At 51.2% G+C, this 19996-nt stretch overlaps 1 protein-coding gene across 3 annotated transcripts in view; it reads right to left on the reverse strand.

Moving 5' to 3' along the window:
- The window catches only part of MEGF11 (multiple EGF like domains 11), a 354762-nt gene that overhangs the window by 155637 nt on the left and 179129 nt on the right, over positions 1–19996 (reverse strand). For all 3 annotated transcript variants that reach the window (XM_053928049.1, XM_053928047.2, XM_071221987.1), the window contains exon 5: positions 17187–17279. In XM_053928049.1, the coding sequence (XP_053784024.1) occupies positions 17187–17279 (93 nt within the window). The remainder of the gene's footprint in view (positions 1–17186; positions 17280–19996) is intronic.

Consider the following 19996-nt stretch of genomic DNA (forward strand, 5'->3'; position numbering starts at 1 on the left):
CCCCCCAGCAGTCCCCACAGTGAGCTGCAGTGCTGGCCTTTGAAGACATCAGCCAATCACCTTCCAAGCTGCCTGGAAAGTCACTGCATTTCTTGGCTGTCCCCTGAATCTTCTGACTGTGACTAATGTCCAGAGATGTTGGGCGCTGAGACCAAACACAGAGGAATCTGTCCTGCTCATCTTTGTTTGCTAAGCGAATTGTGTTGACTTAGGACAGAGAGTTGCTCGTGTGGCTCATGCTGTCTCCCCGAGAGCCCTGAGCTGTATGGGAGACCTGTCACTTCCCGTGATCTGCAACACCAAGGGCTCCAGCTCCCCGGCAGGGCTGGGAGCCGGCGCTGAGAGACATGTGAGGCAGACATGAGGGGACACCTCAGTAATTTGCTTTGGCAGCAGTAACAGCCAGGAAAAAACAATCCACATCACTCATCCTGCTGCCAATCATTAAAAGACAGCTAATTCCAACCCCAAGTTCCTCCCTGCCCCGGCTCACCCGGTAACGAATAGGACATGTGTGCCCACTCAGGACCTGCACCTGAGAGGATACATGAACACTATGCGGGCCCAGCACTGTCTGCAGAGCCCACATCCTGCCACATGACACCCTGTAGGTGCTCTGCCCTCCAGGAGCCCTTCCCTGCTCATCCCAGCTGGAAGGGGCCTGTGTCTTCTTCAAGCCTTCAGTCCAGTGCTGTGGTCCCACCCAAAGCACTCTGCCCTACAGTTCCTGGGGCAGCTGGGCGCTCACAGCTACTAGACTGAAGGCACTGTGCAGGGCATGAACTTGCCTGTTCATTTATAGATCCGCAACAGAGCCTGGCCTAGCAATTGTCTTCCGTGCATAAAACAAATTCTGTTCTGCTGAGTCAAAGATTTACTAAGTACTAGTAAGTTTGACCAACATACCAATTCTCTGGTATGTTGTTTTTTCTTACCATTCAGGTCTTGGCTCGGATGTCCCCTCCTCAGGGAGGCCTTTGCTGACCACCCTGCCTCACTCAATACTCTTTTATTGTCTGCACACCAACATCGGGAAGTGCCGTGTTCATTTCTGGGCTTGTTTGCTGTCTCCCTCACTAGAAGGAGAGCTCCGCGCACTCTGTCTTGTTTCTGCTGTCTCCCCAGCACCTAGATCCGGCACACAGCCGGCACCCCACACAAATGGATTAAATAAGTGAAATGTGCTCACAGATGAGTGAATGAATGAAGGGTAAAGGCAGTCAGGTCTGTGAGTCCACTTTCTCCGAGCCCTCTCCCTGCTGGCTTCTGGGAAACCATAGGAAGGGGCTCACCTCTGAGCCTTTTCCAGCCATGCAGAGTTAGGCAACTATGTCCTTAGCCCCCAGGCGAGCTGGGATCTGGGAAGGTCCCCAGCTCGCTCCAGCAGTAGCACTAGAACCTCATCTTCCTGACTTGCTGTCTCCCGCCGCCTCCAGCTCCTCTGTCTCTCCCTTGTCCTGTCGGCCCTTTGATTTAAGGTGGTAACTTTCCCCAGGGAACAGCAGAGCCTTAATAAGAAATCGGTTAGGGCTGATGGATGGCACAAAGTTGGAACCAGCCTCAAGGTCAGAGGGAGTTATTTTAAACTATTCGAATTTACTAGAAGGGGAGCAAGTCAGGAGGATTTAGGGGCTTGCCTCCTGGCAAGACATGTGGCCCTGTCCCCAAGCAATCTCAGACACCCACCTCCTGTGCAGCCCACCCACCCCTCTGCCCGCCACTCTGAGATGGATAGCAAGGCCTTTGGTGTGAGGAATTTATTGGGAGCTGGTCAAATAAATTTGAAGTTTGGGATTTGAGCAAAACTTTGTCCCCTCTTCCCTTTGGGGGCCTCACCCAAGGATGTGTGGTGGAACAGGCTGCCCCTGACAGGTGGTGCTTTTCTGCAGCGAGCAGGCTGTCTCCAATTTCTTACAGGCTCCAGGAACCCAGCTCTCCTAAGCCCCAGTGATGAATCAGACCCACCTCTCCACTCCATTTGTCTGCCTCCCGCTGGGCACTGCCGCCAAGGGAGCATTTCCCATGTCAGCTTCGGTGCTCCAGTTCAGAGGCCTGTGCTGCCCCACCATTTCTTTCCCATGCGGACCTGGAGCTTTCTGGAGCTCAAGGTTCCTCTCTTCTCCAGAGTCTCTAACTAATCAATCCCTGTCCAGCCTTCAAGGCCCATTTCAACCCTCACCTCCTCCAGGGAGACTTCCCTGATTCCCCAGGGAGACACAGGCTCTGAACATTGGGACCCTCGTTGCGGCAGGAGTACCTGCTGAGATGGGTGTGCAGCCTGTGCCCTTGCTGAGAGCCCAATGCTCACCTGTAACATTGCCCCCTCTTCCTGCCTGTTCCACAGCCCATGCCTGGCACCATCAGACCCATAGTTAGGTGTTCACTGAGCACTGGTTGAACCGAACTGATTGGCATGAACATCTAAGTTTAGCATAAACTAACACTTTGTTTTCTTCACATGAGCTTAGGTGCAGACAGGTGGAGAAAGAGGAGACAAAGGCCTTTTCTTTTGCATATGGAATATTTCAAGCATATTAAAAAGTTTAGAGAAAATTAAAACATGGTATGTTCATCCAACAAACCTTAATAGTCCCCATTTTTGATAAAGATGTGTATGTTTTAGAATAAAGCATCATACACCTGAAACCCCTTGCATATCCCTCCCTATGCCTTCCTCCTCCTCCCTCCCAGGATAATATAATCCTGAATTTAGTGTTTATCATTTCCACATCTGTTTTTATACTGTTACTACATCCAAATGTACCCATAACTAATATAGTCATTATGTTGCATGCTTTTAAACTTTATATGCATGAAATTGTATGGTATGTATGTAGCCCTCTGTAACTTGCTTTCTTCACTCAATATTATCTCTGAGAGCTTCATCCAGGTAGACAGGTATGACGCTAGTTCCTTCCTTCAAACTGCTACGGGGATTCCACCCTATGAAAGTGTTACAATGTATCCATTGCCCTCTTGAGGGACCTCTAGGCTACTAGTAGCTTTTCACCATTACAAACAATGACAACATTGTTTGCTCAAGTCAAAGAGGCTCTCGGGGAGCAGAATTTTTCAAACGCTGGGTTGTAACCCAGAAGAGAATCATGAAATCAATATAAAGGTCACGACTATCATTTTTTAAAAATTCTATAGAAGAGATTTTAAAATATTAGTGAATATGTATGTGCTGGAACATAATATAAAATACAGTTCTTAATCTAAGCTGTGATAGAAAGAAATGTTTGAGAAAGGTGGTGTTATGGGGGTATTATCTCCAGCTTTATTTAGAACTACCAAATTGCTCCCTAAAACGGCACTGCCAGCTCGCACTCGCCCCAGCAGCATAGGAGATGTCCATCTGCCTGCATCCTAACTAGCATTTGGTGTTATCAGAAATTAGTTTTCCCCAATTTGCTGGGTATGATATGTCAGCCTCTCTTAGTTTTAATTTGCATTTCTTTGATTACCAGCAGGAGAGCATCTTTTCATATGCTCATTGCCCTGAGACATCCTTTTCCTGTGAAGCGCATGCTTATATTCTTTGCCGGTGTTTGACTTGGGTTGACCTTATTGATTTGTAAGATTTTAAAAAATCTATACATATATATGTATATATACAGTGGATTTCTAATCTTTTATGGGTTATATGTGTTGCAAATACCTTCTCCCAGGGGTGGCTTCTCCCAGGGGTGGCTTCTCCCAGGGGTGGTCCCCCTTGTCACTTTGACTTGCTAGCTCTGATGGCCTGATTCACAATGAGGCAGAAGGGAACCCGTGTTGGAGAGGCTGACTCTGAGTCAGGATGTAGTTCTACCTGCACCTCCAGAGTCCTGAACACGGCAGGGCCCTAACAAATGTTTGGCGACCGTAATATAACTCACCAGATAACTCCATCAGACTCCCCCCGCACAGAGCTGAGCTCACAGCAAGGGCTCTGTGGAGACTTAATAAATCAAGTCATGGTTTTGCCGCCCTATAAGAACAGTCTCGATGTCCAAGCAGAGAAATCAGGAGGAGGATATCTTCACTGCAAAAAGAGCATTTGCTTTATGAAAGGATTTCTTGCAGGGTGCCTATAAAGTATGAGTTGATTTGCCCTAGCTGGTGTAGCTCAGTGGATTGAATGCTGGCCTGTGAACCAAAGAGGTGCTGGTTTGATTCCCAGTCAGGGCACTTGCCTGGGTTATAGGACAGGTCCCCAGTGCGGGGGCACATGAGAGGCAACCACACATTGATGTTTGTCTCCCTATCCTTCTCCCTTCCTTCCTCTCTTTCTAAAAATAAATAAAATCTTTTTAAAAAAATAAATAAAGTATGAATTGGTTTAACTGAGAATCAGCTTATGTCTAGTGCCCCAGGGAAAAAACTTGGGTCTCTAACAGGTGGCCCAAGCCTCTTGCCATCCCTGTGCACTCACAGTGATTCTTCACACTTCTCACTTTACAGGTGAGCCAAGAAAAAGTAAATGTCTTGTCCAGGTCACACTGAAGCCCAGAGGCAGGGCAGAGCTGGATCCCACATCTCCTGATCTCCACCTGACAAAAAGTGGATGTTTTGAAGGCGGCAAAAGCAGTAAACTCTGAAATGTAGGCCAAAAAGCTGAACCATCTCAGGAAAGGGACTTACCTGGCTCAAGGCCACGGGTAACTTCCAAATATTTACATGTGTATTCCTGGAACACATGGAAAATCATGAAGGACAAAAATCATATCTGACAGGACCTCTGAAGAGAAACAGGAATGAGAGCTTGCCCAACTCAAAAGTCCATTTGCCTGGGCTCGGAGCTCCCTGGGGGCAGGAGCAGGGTCTTGCCCATGTCCACATGCCCAGAACCTAGCGTACTGGCACAGGGAAGGGGATCAGGGAATGTCTACTGGATAAATGGATGGATAAATGGAGGAACAAATGGATGTGTGCATACATGGACAGATGATAGAGGGATAGATGAATGGACAGATGGATAAATGGATACCTGGTTAGACAGATGGATGCACAGACAGATGGATAAGAGATGGATATTTCACACCTGGAAAAAGCCCTGGGGAAGGACTGGTCTCAACAGAACCTCTCACGAAGGCAGACAAATCTGGAAATCATGTCTTGTTGCTACAGCTGTTCATAAAAAATACCAAGTGGCATAACTGCAAGAAATAATTGCTTCTAATTGAGCTGAATTATTCTGGCCATATAGTAGACATATTTTATAACTTTATTAATTATTCAATTTGAAGCCATTACCCAGCCTGCCAGAATGGGCTTTCCTTATTAGAGGGTGACAGATGCCCCGGCCTGGGCTGCCTCTGCCGTTGAGCTCTGGTGGGCAGTTGCTGCCGGCTTTGGGGCCCCTCTGGTGTCTGAGGACTAGAGGCGAAGGGCTGCCCCAGAGGCGGACTGGAAGTCAGAGATCCAGGGACCAGCAGATCCAGCTCCAGGTGCTCTGCATAGGACGTCCCACTAGCCATCAGGTCTGCCCCTCTGGTCTGGCCGGGGAGGCAGGAAGGTGTCAGGAGACGTCCAAGCCAGCCTCTGTGGGTCATCCCCGGCCCAGATCCATTGGCCAACTCTTAATCACAGCAGTCTCCCCCATCCAATCTGCCTTCCACACAATGCCAAGATAACCTGCCATATGTTCTTTGGTCACCTCCAGCCAGGGACAGGGACAGGAGAGCATGGTCCAGCTGGCCTGGAGGGACTAGCCAGGACTGGAAGGGTAAATCAGAGCCTACAACATCCCTTCTGTTCCCAGGCTTAGGCCCAGATCTGGTCACCAGTTACTTGGGAGAAGAAACAGGAGGTTGTCCTACTAGGAAACAGTGCAGACTTAGATGATAAAAAATGAGCCTTCAGGGCTCCCCGAGGCCCATGGAATAACGTCCAAGCTCCTCAGGCTATTGATGTAAGAGCCCCATACCACCTGGCCTGGCTTACCTGTGTGGCCCGGCTCCCGCTCCTCAGCAGGCTCCCTCTGCTTCAGCCACACGCACCTGCTCACCATTTAGTGCCTTTGCTTATGTGAGTCAGTTGCCCTGGAACGCCCTTTCTTTACACCACTGGCTATTGAAGCTCCAAGTCTTACCCTTCTCTGAGCTCTGGTTCCACTGCCTTCCTAGCACTTGTCCCACTTCATCAGCTAGATGTGATCTGTGCCTTCCCTGAAGGAGCAACCTGACTCCTAGCCTCACACGGCAATCCTCGGGGAGAGTGCGTGGGCAGCACCGATAGGTAAGAAGCTTTGGAACATCAAGGGACATGGCTTTACGTTCTCCCAGGTGTTCACCCCAGAGCCCCAATGCTCTCCCCTAGTTCTAGCATCCACACTTGAGCATCTCCTGAAGGAACAAAAACCTGATAAAAGGGGAGAACAAATCCACTGGATCCCACTTAGCACTGTGTCAGATGCCTAGCATTGCGGGCACATGCTGGGCACCAGGTGATGGAGACAGGTAAGGCCTGGGTCCTGCCACTGAGAAGGCCGCAGGGGCCGGGGGCTGAGAAGGGAGCGAACATGCAATCAAATGATAATCGTCTGGGGTGGCTGTGGGAATCAGGAAGCCTCACAGCAGAGGTAGCACCTGAGTTGGGCTTTGAAGGCAAAAGAGCAATGGGTCAGTGGATAAAGGAGGGCTGGGAGAGGGGAGGGGGTGGGTCAAGGAGAGAGGAGGCTGAACACTAGGCAGGCTCAGACCCAGAGGGGTCTCGAAGGCCTGGTCAAGGAGCTGGGGCACTTCCTGGCAGGTAAAGGGAAGTGACATGATCTTGTTTCCATTTCAGCCACCTCCCTACCTCCTGGGTATGGGAGGGGCTGGACGGGGAAGGCAGAGAGCCATGTAAAGAAGCATTAACCAGAGTTGCAAGTGTGGCTGCCTGGGTTCAAACCCTGATTCTGTCTCTTACTAGCTGTGTGCCCTTGGGCCAGGTACTTCACCTCCCTGAGCCTCAGTTTTCTCATACAAAAAATGGGGAAAACAATAATGGATGGGATAGCATGTATAGTAAGAACTGGATGTCAGCTCGGAGAGAAGTCGAAGCTGACTTAGACTCAGCCAAGCCCAGACTTCCTCACTTTCAGCCTCAAGTGCCACCTCCTCCACAGCCCTGCGTTCTGGTAGAAATACGCCTCAGTGAAAGGAGCTCACACTCCAGGGCAGCTGAGGGGATGACTAACTGTCCCTGGACCTCAGCCTCCTCAACTGCAGGCTGGGTGGCAGTCCCCACCTCACGGGCAGCAGGGCAGCAGGAGGATGAAAGGAGATCTTCACACAGTGCCGGGCACACAGCCGGCCTGAGCTGACCCGGACTGAACTGAAAGTCAGTTAGGATGGGGCAGGTCTTGGAGAGCCGGACCTGCCCTCAGCAGGCTCCTCCTGGCCCCAGAGAGGAAGCACTTCCTCCCTCCCCTTCCCTGCAGGGTTGCAGGCTGCTCCAGGCTGGTGGGAGCAGTTCGTGATCTCCTCCTCGGAGGAGCTGTGTTTCCCATGGAGACCCAGTCCACGTGCCCACCCTGGGAGGACAGGCATGCGGGCCTGTGTGAGCATGTGGGGATGGGCACAGTGCCCTTTTCCTGCCTGAGTGGGGCCGGGGAGAGGCGTCAGTGCCAGCTTCCGGCCCGCGCGATGACACCAACTGGGCTCCTGCCCCTCTGCTCTGCTTTTGTCACATTCTAGGTGGGTTCCCCTATCCTCCTCCCTCTTCCCACTTCTTAGGACTCCCTGTGTGTCATTTACTTATTAATTTTGTTCTCAGGGAGCAGATGGCCGGAGCTGAGTGGGGCAGAATGTACCTCCCTCCCCCACCCTACAGCAGCCTTTTGAACACACAGCTAATGCAGACTCCAGGCTATCTGATTTCTGGCTTTCTCAGGTTAAAAAAAGTTGACTTTCAGATAGACTGCATACACTAGGGCCTTGCCCGACCCTCTCAGACAGACCGGTCCCAGTATCTCTCCTGGTCTGCAAGGCAGAGGGGCAGAGGACAGAGGAGTGAAACCTGGGGAGGCTGCCCTCTCTCAAGGAGTCGGAGGAGCAGTGGCCCTGCCCCCTCCCCCCACAGCCTTCCTCGGTTCCTTGGACCTGGAAAGGGGGCTCTCGGAAGGTCTCCCCTCCTTCCCTGGTAGGCGTCATCACAGAAGTAGGACTCAGTCCAGGAGTAGACATGGGGTGGGGGATCAGCTGCCTTCAGTCCTGGGTTCTGGGGTCTCCATGGGCTGCCCCCAGCTCAGCCTCATCTTCACCCACCCAATGGTCTGGGCCCCCATGAGGGCAGAGCACCCCATGTCTGCACCCTCTCACTTCCCATTTCTCCAGGGAGGCACCTTTAGAAGACAGAAACTCTGGGAGGACACAAACCTCTTCACAGCTTCCAGAGCATAAACAACACTGGGGGTCCCCCAAAAGAGGGGGGCAGGGGCTGGGAGAGGCGATGGCCAAGGGTGGAAAGACAGGCAGAGAGGCCGGCAGATTCATCCTCCCACTGTCCTTCCCCTGCAGCCCAACCCCGCAGGACTCAGGCTGGGGCTGGACTGAGGTCTCTTTCAGCCTCACAATGCCTTGGTTCTCACATTTCTGACCCCCCTTCCTCCGTGTCCTGTGGAAAGAGTCAGTCAGACCCGCTCTGACACTCACCAGCTGGGGGGACTCAGGCATCCACTTAACCTCTTTGCGCCTCAGTTTCTTCATCAAAAATGAGACCACGGCACACACCTGGTTCCTTCCTTCCTCTCCCCTCCCCTGATGGCTTTCCTGAGCTGTCCAGGTGCCACCTCCCATAAAAGCCAGAACCTTCTCTCTGCCTAGATTCTTCTTCCTCTCTCCTTTCTGGGCTGGTGGTGCTCACTTCTGCTCAAGTTCCCTGAGGATGGGGTTACGCCTTCCTCGTCCCCAACCCCCTCCCCCAGCCAGGCCCCCTGCAGCATTAGCGTCTGAGAAGTACTCGATAAATGTGCGTGACATGGGACTAAGGGACGGAGAACACTGAGCCAACAGGGCCCACAGCCCCAGCTACTGAATTCTTTTATGTCTAAAATTAGAATTCTGAGGGGATAGCAGAGCCTCTCACGCACAGACCTTGAACGAGCACTTGCTGCCACATCCACAGCTCCCTTCCAGCCCCATCACGGTGACTGCACCCTGCGTGCCGTGCTGATGCGGGGGCCCACCATCCGGGGAGGCCCACGGATGCAGCAGATGCCGACAGAAGGCGGCCCAGGCGGTTCTGCGAGGGCCGCAGGCTGGGCAGAGCAGCTTGCAAGGAACCGAGGACCGGCAGTGTAATTGCTTTGTGGTGATTCATCTGAAGTCGCTTTAACCTTGACTGCCGGCTCAGTGTAGTGAAAAAAGAGCACGGGAGAGCTGCAGCCTCCCTGTTGGCAAACCGCCCCTCTGCACACCCCCTCTCAGATGAAGCAACCCAGGGCTCACCAGGAGCCCCCACAGCGGGGAGGCGAGGATATGAGTCATAAGGCCCCCACCCATGGCTGTCCCCCCTCCTCACTCCTTTTCCAAGTCCCAGGATGATGAGAGAATCGCAGGAGGCCTGTGCACGGTGGGGTGGGGGGGAAGGATGGGATGCTGCCCTCCAGGATGTCAGCGTAAAGGTCACCAGGGCCCCTGATGCTGGATTTTGACTTCCCAGAAACAGAGCATCATGGGAAGATGGCAGGATTGACTCCCCACTTCCCTCCCCGCAAAGTCCCCAATCCCAGTGCCCTGGCCTGACCTGTAGTCACGACTCTGTCCTCCAGGCCTGCGCAGAGAAGGAACCAGGAGGGTCTGGAACCTTTCGGTCATCTGCACAAGTTCGTAGAACAGCTTGGCCTGTTTGTTTTGCTATAATGAGACCCATCTACCCCTAAGACAACTCCAGCCTTGAACTCCAAGAGCCGCTCACGGGAGACAAAGGCATGGGAGTCAGGAGACCTAGGATTAAGTTGCAGCTTTGCCGCTACCTCCCTGGGGAACTGCAGGCAAGCAGTTTCCCTTCTCTGCGTCTCAGTTTGCCCGTCTGTGCAATGGAAGCAGAGCAGACAATTTCTGAGGTCCCTCCCAGCACTTGATCTAATGGTTTCAAGTTAAATCATGAGATCTCAGTGACCACGGATTTGGTGTGGGGATTTTAGATCGTACTGCCCAGCACTCCATTCCAGGAATATGTGGAGGAAGGCTTTCACATACGTGAAGAGAGCTCCAGGAAAACAACGCCCAAGCCAGTGCTATGCGGGTCCTAGGGCTGTCAGCGCTTGCAGGTCAGCACTGAGCATTGTGGGAGAGTGCTGAGGCCCTGGAGCACCCCAGACGAGGTAGTGCAGGCTGGACCAGAGCCCTTATGCCAATCCTGAGCCAAGGAGCCCAGGCACAGACCGTGTGTGGGGTACTTCAGGCAGCCCGGCATGCTGGCGGGAAGACAGAGTTCCCCAAAATGCAGTGGGGAAGGGGCTTGAGCCCTGATCCCTCTAAACCATCCTTGCAAACAGTCACTGGGAGATCTAATTCTGGTTACAGTCTTCCTGCCTTTCCCACTGCTTCTCAAGCTTCAGCCCTAGAACCTCCCTGCCTCCAGGGGTGCCCGATGGCATAGCAGCGACGGGTCCACCAAAGGCTCGAGTGACCACATTTTAAAAAGTAAAGGCCAATTCTACATTCAGTTCTATAATAAATCTGTATGTTTTAATATAACAAATAATGCTTAAATTACTTATCAAGTAACTAATGTGCCATTACACGGTGAAAAATGTAAACTCCATAGCTTCAGGAATTATTAGCAAAAGGCTTTTCAACAAATGGTGCCGGGGAAACTTGCTATCCATGTGTAGAAGAGCTGAAGTTGGACCCCTACCTTACACCATAAAAGTTAGCTCAGAATGGATCAAAGGCCCAACTGCATGAGCTTCAGCTATAAAACTCTTAGACAAAAACACAGGGGAAAAGCTTCATGATTTTGGATTTAGCAATAATTTCTTGGACTGACACCAAAACACAGGCAACAAATGAAAACATAGATAAACTGGAATTTGCCCAAATTAAAAACCTTCGTGCATCAAAGGGCACTCTTAATAGAGTGAAAAGGCAACCCACGTTCTAGGAAGACAAATTTTCAATCATATATCTGATAAGATTAATATCCAGCATTTATAAAGAACACATACAACTCAACAACAACATAACCCAGTTTAAAAAAATGGGCAGATTACCTGAATAGACATTTCTCCAAAGATACACAAACAGCCAGTGAAGCACACGAAGAGACACATACTCAGACGTTGCTGATCATTGGGGAAATGTGCCCCAGCACCGCAGTGAGACAGCACTTCACACCCACCGGAATAGCAATCATCAAAAGCAGGGAAAATCACAAGCGTTGACAAAAATGTGGGGAATTAGAACCCTGTGCATTGCTGGTGGGAATGTAAAATGGTGCACACGCTGTACAAAACAGTGTGGCGATTCCCTCAGAAAACAAACAGAATTATGACATAACCCAGCAACCCACTCTGGGTACATACCCAAAGAAGTAAAAGAAGCAAGTCAGGGGGCGGAAGAAACCCAGGCGTCCCTGGACAGGTGAGTGGATAAACGGAATGTGGTCCATACACCAAGGGAGTTTACTCCGCCTGAGAAAGCAAGCAGGTTCTAGCACATGCCAGAGCAGAGACAACCTTTGCAGATATCATACTAAGTGACATAAGCCAGGCTCAAAGTGACAGCTGTCATATGACACTTACATGTGGCTCCTAGGGTAGTCAGGTCTGTGGAGGAGAAAACCAGTGGCAGTTGCTTGTGGCTGGGAGGAGGGGCGGGCAGGTAGAGTTTGGTGGGGATGAAGGCTCAGCTGGGAAGAGGAAAAGGTTCTGGAGATGGGTGGTGATAGTTGTTGCACAGCAGTGTAACTGTACTTACTGCCACAGGCCTGTCTCCTTAAACATGGTTAAAACAATAAATTTTATGTTGTGTATACTTTACCACACACAGAAACAAAATCTCTAGCAAACACATACCTCAGTTTGAAAAGCTTTGACCCCAGGCTCGCTGAGGAGTGTGGGCATATTTCTGAGCTGTCACGTGTTTTATTTTAAGCTGCAAGGATAACCGACAGCCGAGTCAGCCAGGGGTCCCACACACCGCTCAAGGTAAGGATACGTTTAACTTGGCAGAAGCTACTCTTGGTGGAGTCCCAACTTGGTTCCCGCTGCCTTCATTACTCAGGCCTGCTCTTCAGGCCTGCCTGGCACCCAGCACTGGGGGTGCGGGGAGCTCAGAGAGATAGTAAGACACTGTGCAGTGAGCTTTCGCTGCCCTGCAGTCTGCGCATCCGGGCAAAGCCAGTTTAGCGGAATCTAAGAATGTGAGAAATGGTGAGGAAATGGTGGGGGCGGTGCTTCTCTGTCTTGCCTAACCCAGCCCTTCTGGGGAGGCCTGAGCCCAAAACCAAAACGTTATTCTATAGCCCAGAACCCAAACTTCCAAGCACCATGAGATGGAGGCAGAGAAGCGGGACCCGAGAAATGGAATAATTAAATAATACACTGAAGGCTTAAATTTCCAAGTTGATTCTTTGGTAACATTTATAAAAGTTAACAGGGCATATTTAATTTAGGAATTGGCTCACGTCCTTCTCCTTACAGCTAAAACCTCATAAATGAAATATACTGGATCACTGCCCAGTGCGGAAATAAAAGTTATGAATAATGCTTCTATCTCAATCATTGTCAGTGCTTTAATATTCCTAATTACTTTAAAAAGCTAGATATTCAATATAGGAAAACTTTCTTCTTTTTATCTCCACTTGTGAGATTAGTGCAATTTAATAAGAGTCACTCTGTAGTCTTTATTCAGGGTAGACTGACGTTTCATCCTTTTCTTCTTCATTATTATATGGGATGGAGGTTTACGACCGAGGTGCAGCCACTCCACTTCCCCACATCAGTCCATCCAGCATCTCAGAATTATCCACAGTAGCTCATGTGTGTCCACCAACCGGGCACATTAGCATCACCTCACTTCTTTTATGGAGCAGAGAGAAATTAGTCCAGGCCTTAAAGAAATTAGGCTATGGGGTTATAGGTCTGGAAGAGAACGAGAAGTCCCCACCCCACCCCAGCGCTGGATTCCTCCCCCTCACAGCTCTCAAAGCCATCAATCTCGGCAGCCACAAAGGGCAGGGCTGGGGTAGGCAGCAGGCAGATGGATCTTTATGGCCCTCCCTGCCACTCCCAGGAATTTATCCTAAGAAGAAATTGGAACAAGTGGGCAAAGATTTATGCACAGGAGGAATCACCGCAGTATTTTTACACAGGGCCACAGTCCCTTATCCCTGTGTCCAAAATTTCTAGAAAGTCCAAAAGGAAAAAAAAATTTTAAGGTCAGCACCAACACTCATTTATAGACGCAATCTTCAGGGAACTGATTTATGGCCGTGGTCACGAGATGCGATCACCTAGATGTCACCGCGGAAGTCTTACTGTATTTCACTGCAGGGTAGTGCCTAGGCCCCACTGGGGGCATACGTCATATATGGTATAGTCACCATATAGCTTTCTAAGCTCTGGAAAAATATAAATTTTGAAGCCAACAGGCCCTAAGGATCTTGGATAATGGATGGTGGGCCTCAAAGAGTGGAAAATCAGGAACAACGGAAGCGGCCATTGGCAAGAGGCTGGGTAAGCACTCCTGGTAATCCGCAGAATGAAATTCTATAAGGGCATTAAACATTTGGGGGAGAGTTGCGTTTATTGAGAAGAAAAGGAGTACATGACACAAATTAAGTTAAAAAAGCAAGTCACAGCATGGCGTATACATTTGATCTAAATAACACAGGCTGCGTCCAGACCTGGCTGTCAGTGCAAGAGTGTGGAGAGACGGCAGGGAGGGAAAGCGCTCGAATGCCAGGAGAAGTTACCCCCAAGTGTGTGGGCTTAGCCTTTTTTGTCTATACTTTTGTGAGGTTTAATTTTCTTTTTCACATGGATGCATATAAGTTTAGAATCAGAAAATAAGAATGATGCTTTCAATTAAACTTCCTTGCAAGAATGTCACCTGTAGAGACACATCTATAGCCAGGTCCCATTCAGAAATCTCCAGAGATACACACTGCGTGACAGGGGCCCCACCCCCACGGATTCGGTTCCCACTAAGCCCTTAGGGCACTGCAGAGCACGTGTGGGCAGACAGGCGTCCAATGGCACAACAGTTACAGCCTCAAACTGCTTGGAGTAACCCTAGTCCCAATTTCCGTCCCTCGGCTGACTCCTCTACCTCCACAACAATATCTCAGGGCCACATCTTTCAAGCAGGTCCTTCCTTCCCTTGTGGGCGCCTATGGCTTCCAATCAACCTGCGGCTGTATTAATAGAAGGTGAGCATCCAGAAGGGAGGAGAACATGATAACTAAGTGTTTAGGTTTAGGACCTAGGTTTTGCTGGACTGATACTCCCAGTCTTACCATTTACTAGCTGTGTGTCTGTTGAAGGTAGTTGAGCCTCTCTGTGCTTCAACTTTCTTATCTGTAACAGATGGCTGCTAACAATCCCTGCACCACGGAGTTGCTGTGAAGGCTAAATGAGAGGATAAAGTGCCTGGTGCAGAGTAAACTTCAATAAATAGCACCTATCTTTATTATCATTTTTCCACCCCATCCTGCCGTTGTGTGGTCAGATCCAGGAATAATCATTTAAAGGGGGTAAAGGCAACAGCCACTGGAGAGAAACCAGATGGGGAAGGCAGCTCAGGCCACGTGATATGAGAAATAAAGGAGCTTGGATAATAAAAACTTGGGGGAGGGAAGCAATCGCTCACTGTCTTCAAATATTTGAAGGGCTGCTCCACGGAAGGGGACTCTGGTTTCTTCTATGTGGCCCCATCGGCTTTTATCACCTGCTCTGAGATGACCGCACATCTGTGGCCTTGTTCACTACGCTCCTTGGAAGGAGTTCAAGATGTGGAAAGGAGGGTCATGGCTGCCCTGGCCTTCATCATGAGTGAGAACCAACTGGTAGAAGGTAGACATAAAGTTCCGCTCGAGAGAAGGGAAGACTTGCCAGTGGTCATCATTGCTTCCACAGGAGGCAGCGGGCTCCTCGTTAGCGGGGGAGGTGCATGCAGAGGTTGGAAAGCTCCAGGTAGGACATCCACTCAGTCAGTGCTATGAGTGGGTTTCAGAGTGGGAGTCTAGGAATTCCCACCATTCAACGTGGCTGTCCCTGACAACAGGGTTGGAACATGTCTTCTGGGACTCTCTGTGTAAAAGGCATGTTTAGCCATACGTGCCTTTGCATAGCCCCAGGGGTGGTGACTCTTCACCCCAGGGGGTTGGATTTGTTGAGGAAACAGTTGTGGGTTACTCGGCACTGTGTCTGATGACTGAATTGGGGGTGGGGAAGTTAGGGAGCCCAGGTTTTTAATATAAGAAACAAGGTTGTTTCCTTGAGTTTCTCTCCATGCCTGATAAACGCACTCCAGAGGGAAGATCATTGAGTGCTGCCTTTATTCCAGTTCTTTCCCCAGACCAGAAACCCTGAGAGACACAGACTGTGCCTGAAAGACCCTCCAGGGCCGCGCCCCCCCCAGCATAGCCCAGCATATCGAGAGCACCAGAGACACTGGCTCTGATTGGTGATTTATATGCACGCAGGGCTCCTGGGACTCAGGCTGTATTTCAGCCTCCGACAGGCTGCCGTTGACATTATAATCCAGCAGCAGCAAGCAGCCCTGTCCCAGCAGAGCTCACCTAAGCCAGGTTAGCTAGTTCTTCATCAAAGACTCATTGTAAGAAAAATTTCACAAAACAGAACACAGACAAGGGGGAAAAAGCTCTCAGGCATTTCAACTGTGTTTCCTCTAGTTCACGGAAAGACTGGTTGAGCACATTCCTTTAACTCATTTGTCCCTCAGGTTTGCTTCTTATGTCTCAATAAGTCCCTGGCCTTGTGTCTCAGCATGGTCCACTTCAACACAGTGAAACAGATGGAAGGAGGAGGCCACCAAGGTCACCAACACACTGGAGACAGTCTCTTGAACCTAAAGAGATCTTGGACTCCCTGATCCGAGAGAACCTTCAGGCTCAAAACAAAATCACATCCAATATCCTTGCTCTGTGGGTAAGCTCTCATGCACTGGGTAGACAGGGAGGCTCCAGGCAAGGCCTTCGGAAAAAAGGACCAAAACTAGATGTTTCCACCCCAGCAGAGAGAACAGAAAAAGGGCAAAAGCACCACGTTGGGCCACCTTGGCACTTTCCCCTCTCCAACTCTTCATCACTACTGCAGTCACTGTGGGACAGTGGCCCCCAAAGATGGGGCAGTCATGGGGGCAAGACCCCTAATGGGTCAGCTTAGCTATGTTCTCTGCTCGGGTCACAATAAAAAACCCCACTCAGATCAGGAAGAAAATGGGCTGTAACACTAATCAAAGCCTCTTCAAAATCAAACAAGACCACATCTTCACCTACCAGTGACTGCAAGACGTACCAATGGAAAGGGAATCATTTGCAAGTATTTAGGGGGAATGAGCCAGAGGGGAAGATCTGCCTTCATCTGGGCTCCTGGCAGAGGGCTGCCTGAGCAGCTGTCGGGAATACCTCGTCCTCTCAATGGCCAGCCCCACGGTAGACATACCCGGGGCTGCTGTGATCATCTGTTCGGTCCCAAAGGCATCCACCTCACCCCCATGCTTACCAGGAAGCCTTCCCCAGAAAGATGGAGGAACACAGGGACTTGCCCCTGCAAGTGTCCCTTTCTCCTACCTTTGGGGACACAGAGGCATCCCAATGTCCACCAGTCTCACGGATCAGTCCCCTGAGCCTCCGTGAGCACCCACAAAACCCAACCTTTGGACTAGCAAAGCTAAGGGCCAGGCCCTGACAACAGGGACCTCCTGGGTCTGTGCCCTTTGGTGGCATCTCAATTTCACTACAACCCTCAAAGACTGTATCTAGAGGTGTTTCATCAAAAGGCAGAGTCACACAACCCTCCACCAACACACAGCGCCCATCTAGATCTCCACAAACCATTATCCCCATGCCCTTGAACCCCCAGCCCCACATCCCGTCCTATACCAAACTGCAGGCATGCCTCTTTCCTGATGTCCCCTTCGCCTAGGCAGCTGTAGCCCAATACAAAGAATTTAGCACGCACTCAGCACAGGCCCTCCTGAGCCAGAGCCAGGGGCCCCCACAACCCCCGAACACCCCAGACTCACCACTGGAGCAGTCGGGCCCTCCCCAGCCGGGCTCACAGTGGCAGGTATCCGGGGAAACACAGCGGCCGTGCACACACTCCTCCGTACACAGGGCTACAGGGGCCGGGAGAGAGGGAGGAAGAAAGGAACAGACGATGAAAACCAACCATCTGGTCAAGGAGCATAAACCACTTTAGAATGGCTCCCTGAGGCCTAGGGATGTGCAGAACGCATCACTAGCTTTGGAGAAAAATCAAGCTACCCCAGACCTCAGTTATTTAATTAACTCCGAAATGCATCCCACAAGGGTGTACTTCATCCCAGCCTCGTTTCTTAAAATGAAACCCAAGCCTGAAAAATGGCAGCTTTGGTGGCTTTTCAAGAACATTTCCTGCAAGGCTTACCACTTAGAGACCCTCTGCAAAGCCCAACTCCTAAATCTACACTGCTGCTCTTTCCACATCTGCTCAGGAAATGACCTATCGTGTCCATCGTTTGCTTTCCCCGATTTCTTCTTTCAAAGGCCCTGAAACCTATCAAGTTGCCAGAAAAGAATAGGTTCCTTTCCCTTTCCCCCACCTTCCTGCCCTCCTCCCCAAATGTCCCTATTTTGGGGCTCTCAAATGTCATCAATCAGCAAAGTATACAAATGCTGAGGAAAAGGCAACATCTAATTATAAGAAAGTAATTAAGAAAGACATCCATGATGATGATAATTGTAATTAGAAAGTGCCTGGCAATTTCTTATCACGCAAACGCTACAGCCTCCGGAGCTGGGAGGCAACAGCAGCGAAGTTTCCATCAACTGCTCCGGCGCCAAGCAGGCTCATTGGCAGCAGCGTGAGGAAGGGAGATGATGGCTCTCCTCCTCTGACACACAGTTTTCTCAACGTCATCTTTGCTCCTGCGAGCTCTGCCCCACCATCTAACCCATCAGTGAAGGATTACAGAAAACCCCATGGCCGCCCCTGCCAAGTTTGTAAGCTCAGGAAATCAGCAGCTACCACCAACCCTTGTTGATTTCTTAGGAGGGAGTGAGATGAAGCAGGTTCTTCTGACCAGCAGCTAGAATGCTTCTGTCTGCCCGGCACCGGCCAGGGGCAGCAGCGGCCCCCGATGGTGAAGGCTGCCCCTGACTTCCAAACACCCACCCCGCTTCCATGTCCACGGCCTGGCCTGAATGCCCACCAAGAGGTTAGACAACAAAGCCCAGTTTATAGTTGGTGTGGGTTCTCTTCTTCCTCCCGAACACAGAGGCTGACACTGAAGCTGTTGCCTTAGCCATGGCCTGCCCCCCCAGGCAGACCCAGAAGAGTCATTTCAGATGCCCCACTGGTGAGTGGTCTGTAGTCAGCCGGTTCCCCAAGAGCCGGGGATGTGGGGTATCTGGGGAGAGCCCTGGCACTGGAGTCCTCATTTGGACATGTGGCTTTTGGGGAGAGAGCTGGTTTGTGCTGAAGACTGCCACAGCCTCTCACTTGGCACTCTGGGACCTACCAGCTAACCCACTTTTTGCTGGGGAGCCAGGCTGGATTCTGACCCCAGGGACCAGCTCTTCTGAGAACCACTGTAAGCTGCTCACCCGGCAGCTAACACCACCCCAGCTGGTCATCCCTGCTGCCCTGGCTCCGGGTGCTGCCGCCAGACTTTCCAAACAAGCCCAAATGAGGCAATGTTCCCAGTACACACTGGACACCAGGTGTCCCTGCCCAGCCAGCACTCAGCTCTGGCCTCAGCTGCTCCCTCTTCCCTCCATCTCGCACCCCCGCAGGCTGAGGTCCCAGCATGCCCCACAGCTGGGCCCATTTGTCTACCAGCAGACCCTTCCCATCAGCCTGTGAGGTTAGCTCAAGATACCTCCACCTGCTTTCTGACCTCAGAGAGCAGGTCCTTGATCCCTAGGGGTTCTGTGGAGTGGGGGTAGAGAGGGCAGGCAGTGACCTGTGAACCCTCCAAGTGTCAGAGAAAACATGTCAACCCTTTCACGTCACAGCTGGAGAAACTGAGGCCCAAGTGGCCTGGACTTCGTGGACATTGTGTGGCCCCTTGACCAGGAAGAAGAGCTTGGGGGCGAGACCCCCGGAGACAGAGGCTTCTGAAGGTGGAGGGAGGTGAGAGGTGCCCAAGGCCACGGGGCCTGCACAGGTCACCCGGGCGGAAGGTCCTCCCCTGCCCAGATGGCTCAGGGGCTGGGGGAGACAGTCCAGAGGGAACAACGTAGGGGTGGTGTGGTTGACCCGCAGGAGGGTGCAAGCCGGAGAGGCCAGAGAAGCGCCCTACAGGGTGAGGGGCTCAGAGGAGCTCAAGGCCAGATGGAGGGAGAAGGACGACCACCAGCACCCTGCAAACCCTCGCCTTTCTCTGCCCCTTCTGCCCCTAGAGACCCAACCACTGACCTACCTCCTGCACCCGGTCCCTGGCTGGAAGGGAAGGGCCTTCAGGTGCACTGGGCAGGCCCCACACTGCCTTTTCCCCAGCTCAGCCCCGTAGCCAGTGCCCTGGCTCCCTGTGACCCTACACAGAGGACAGTCGTCCCACAAACCTTTGGCCTGACTCCAGGGATGTGATTGCTGTCCCTGTGGTCCCTCCAGACCTCATTATCCCCCCCAACCCTCATTGCCCTGGTATTAGGTCTGGACTATTTGCTTGTCAAAACCTCAATCCATTCATATTTCATAGGTATTGTTTAGACAGAGTTTTTTGAGGCATGAAATATTCATAGCAAATACCCAAGGCTCAGATGGCTGTACCTGGCATTTAGGCTGCTGTGTGTGTACACCTAATGGGAGGGAGTGGGATGGGGTGCTGCAGGGAGTGTCCCCTGAGGAGGG

The sequence above is a fragment of the Desmodus rotundus genome, chromosome 7 (genome assembly GCF_022682495.2).
Source record: "Desmodus rotundus isolate HL8 chromosome 7, HLdesRot8A.1, whole genome shotgun sequence".
NCBI lineage: Eukaryota > Metazoa > Chordata > Mammalia > Chiroptera > Phyllostomidae > Desmodus > Desmodus rotundus.